This window comes from Cyprinodon variegatus, unplaced genomic scaffold (assembly GCF_000732505.1).
Source record: "Cyprinodon variegatus isolate N-32 unplaced genomic scaffold, C_variegatus-1.0 Scaffold1114, whole genome shotgun sequence".
NCBI lineage: Eukaryota > Metazoa > Chordata > Actinopteri > Cyprinodontiformes > Cyprinodontidae > Cyprinodon > Cyprinodon variegatus.
In genome coordinates this window covers 21,469-23,857 of record NW_015151567.1, presented here as the reverse complement: position 1 = coordinate 23,857, position 2,389 = coordinate 21,469, and the positions used below count along the sequence as shown (strand labels likewise).

The window sequence follows — 2,389 nt, the reverse complement described above, 5'->3', positions numbered from 1 at the left end:
CCTCCTCTGACAGCGAGACCGGCCAATGTTAGAGTCCCGGCCGCTAATGGAATACAGGCCAATATTAGAGAATTTACGATAATTCTAATTTTGTAAGTTTTTTATCAAGTTTGCTTAATACTGTGCACAGCAAACAACCTCAAAATATTGTTCTTATTGTTTATTGTATTTTATTTTATTAATCGAAATATTTCCGTTGAAATTTTTTTTCAAGTTTTTATCCTTGTGGTATCGAAAATGGTATCGAGTATCGAATAGTTTCCTTAATATCGGTATCGAGTTGAAAAGTTTAGTATCGTGACAACCCTAGCGCGCGGTGACTTTCATTTTCCATTTTCCGTCCATCATTGCTGGGTTCAGACCCGAGGCAACGCCAGTCAGTGGTTAAAACGCTAGGTTTATCTTAAATATAAAATGTCTTTACATTTTTTTTTTCACATTTTGGTATAATTACTGCTCTAAGTCAGTTGCTCTGTCAGCTAAAGGCATGTTTTAGACTCTACATTTCAGTTAACGATTAATCGATTACTTAATTGACTATTATTTGAATATTCGATAAATCCGATTACCGGTTTCAGCTCTAATTTAAACAGCTTAAGTTCTTTTATTGCAGCAACAACTCAGTGGAGTCCAATGTTTTAGTCATTTGTAACTCTTGGCATGAAAGCAAAGTTTAAAGACATATATTTATTGTATTGTATCATTTATTAAAGTGATGTGTGTTTATTATGTTACAGTAAGGAAAGCTTGTCCAAAAACACACGAGGTGAGAAGTCTGACATCCATGTGTTGGAAGCTGATAGATGAAGGTACATTTTCTGTTTTCTTTTACAGTCAGAGTCCGGTGATGACGACAGTTTGATGTTGGTGAGCCGCCCAGGAGGCCGCCAGTGGTCCCGGCCGCTGGTCCCAGAGATGTGTTTCAACACTCACTCCGGCAGAACCAATGACGGCGGGGAGGGCCAGCTGTCCAATCCTCATGTAGCCGAAGACGGGACAAGCCGCCTCATCAGCTGTGCTCAGTGCTGCGTTCGAGTTCACACAAGTAAGCCCATCTGCCTGGGAAGACATCGGAAATCTGTCTAGATTCTGTGTAAGAAGAAGAAAATACAGTTTTCCAGTTTAAAAGGAATGTTTATGATAGATGCCTACTAGTCCCATGAGGAACGGCACTGATAATGATAATGATCAATTTGTGCGCAGAGATGAGGTTTTGTTGATTTATTAAAAAAACTGAGGCAGACATCCAAAAATGCAAAATACAAAGAACCAAAAAAAACAGAAAACATCAGGTAAAACTCACATGGGGTGCCAGAGATGATGATGCAACTAACGACAAGGAACCAGCACTGTAGAAGTGCACAGGGAGAGGATATATGGCAGATGCAACAAAGACTGGGGTAATCAGATGATGTGGATGGAAGAGACTAGAAGGGAGCTAAGGGAAAGGAGACGGGCACAAGAAAATGTAAAGTCTGTTAGAAATTGGAGACGGAGACAAAGCAGACTGCAGGAACAAAGCTTCCTTTTAATTTAGACACTTGGAAGTGGAGAACATCACAGTTACACAGAATCTCAGTGAGCTCTGACTGGGCTGGCTCATTCCCCTCTACATATAGATCGCTTTCACGCGTAAAAGAGGTTTCAAAACATTAACAGAAACTCTTTTGCACAACACAATGGTTTCCACAGAACTGACCTCTTGAGGTGTTTCATAGTAACTGTTTCGCCACTAATTGCTCTTGCTTGTTACTGTTTAAACTACACCTATTTCAAACTGACTTTCCCAGCTTCTGCACAGATGTTTACCCTGTTAGGAAACTCTGCAAGGTCATCTTACACCCTTGTGACCTTCAACAAACATGCTGCTCGCTTAAACGGAAAGATATAAGTTGAACAAACACTTTTAACTTCACAATAACATATAACACAAAATGGAAAATAAACCAAAGATCAACTAAACAGAATTACTTGGATAGTGAAAACTAAAAAAAAATCAAAGTCGCAACAAGGGAAAATCATGACAAAAGCGTTTGCACGTTATTCATTATAGAACAAAATCAAAAGCAAGTTCTTTCCTTGAGTTTAGTTATCAATATAATGAATTCATTTAAAGATGAATTATCTTATCAATCGCCTAAGGAGTCATCGATAAGCGGCCATTTTCTTAAAAACCCGATTTTTCTCTTACACCAAGAATCTTTTCATTTACATGAAGGGCTTTTTTTTCCAATATACTGTATTTAAAATATAGTACATGAATATATTCTTACGATTTTTAGTTCCACCTGTATTATTTACTGACTGGATAAAAAACTAGATATATATTTAACTAGAAGATACAGCCAAAAAGAGTTACTGGATAATAGAACATTAATAAAATATGTGA

The 2,389-nt window shown here is 37.6% G+C and overlaps 1 protein-coding gene across 1 annotated transcript in view; it reads left to right on the top strand.

Annotated features, from left to right (window-relative positions):
* The window catches only part of LOC107101563 (lysine-specific demethylase 4A-like), a 45,511-nt gene that overhangs the window by 22,867 nt on the left and 20,255 nt on the right, over positions 1 to 2,389 (top strand). The window contains 1 exon segment of the mRNA XM_015400517.1: positions 835 to 1,045. Within this exon segment, the coding sequence (XP_015256003.1) occupies positions 835 to 1,045 (211 nt within the window).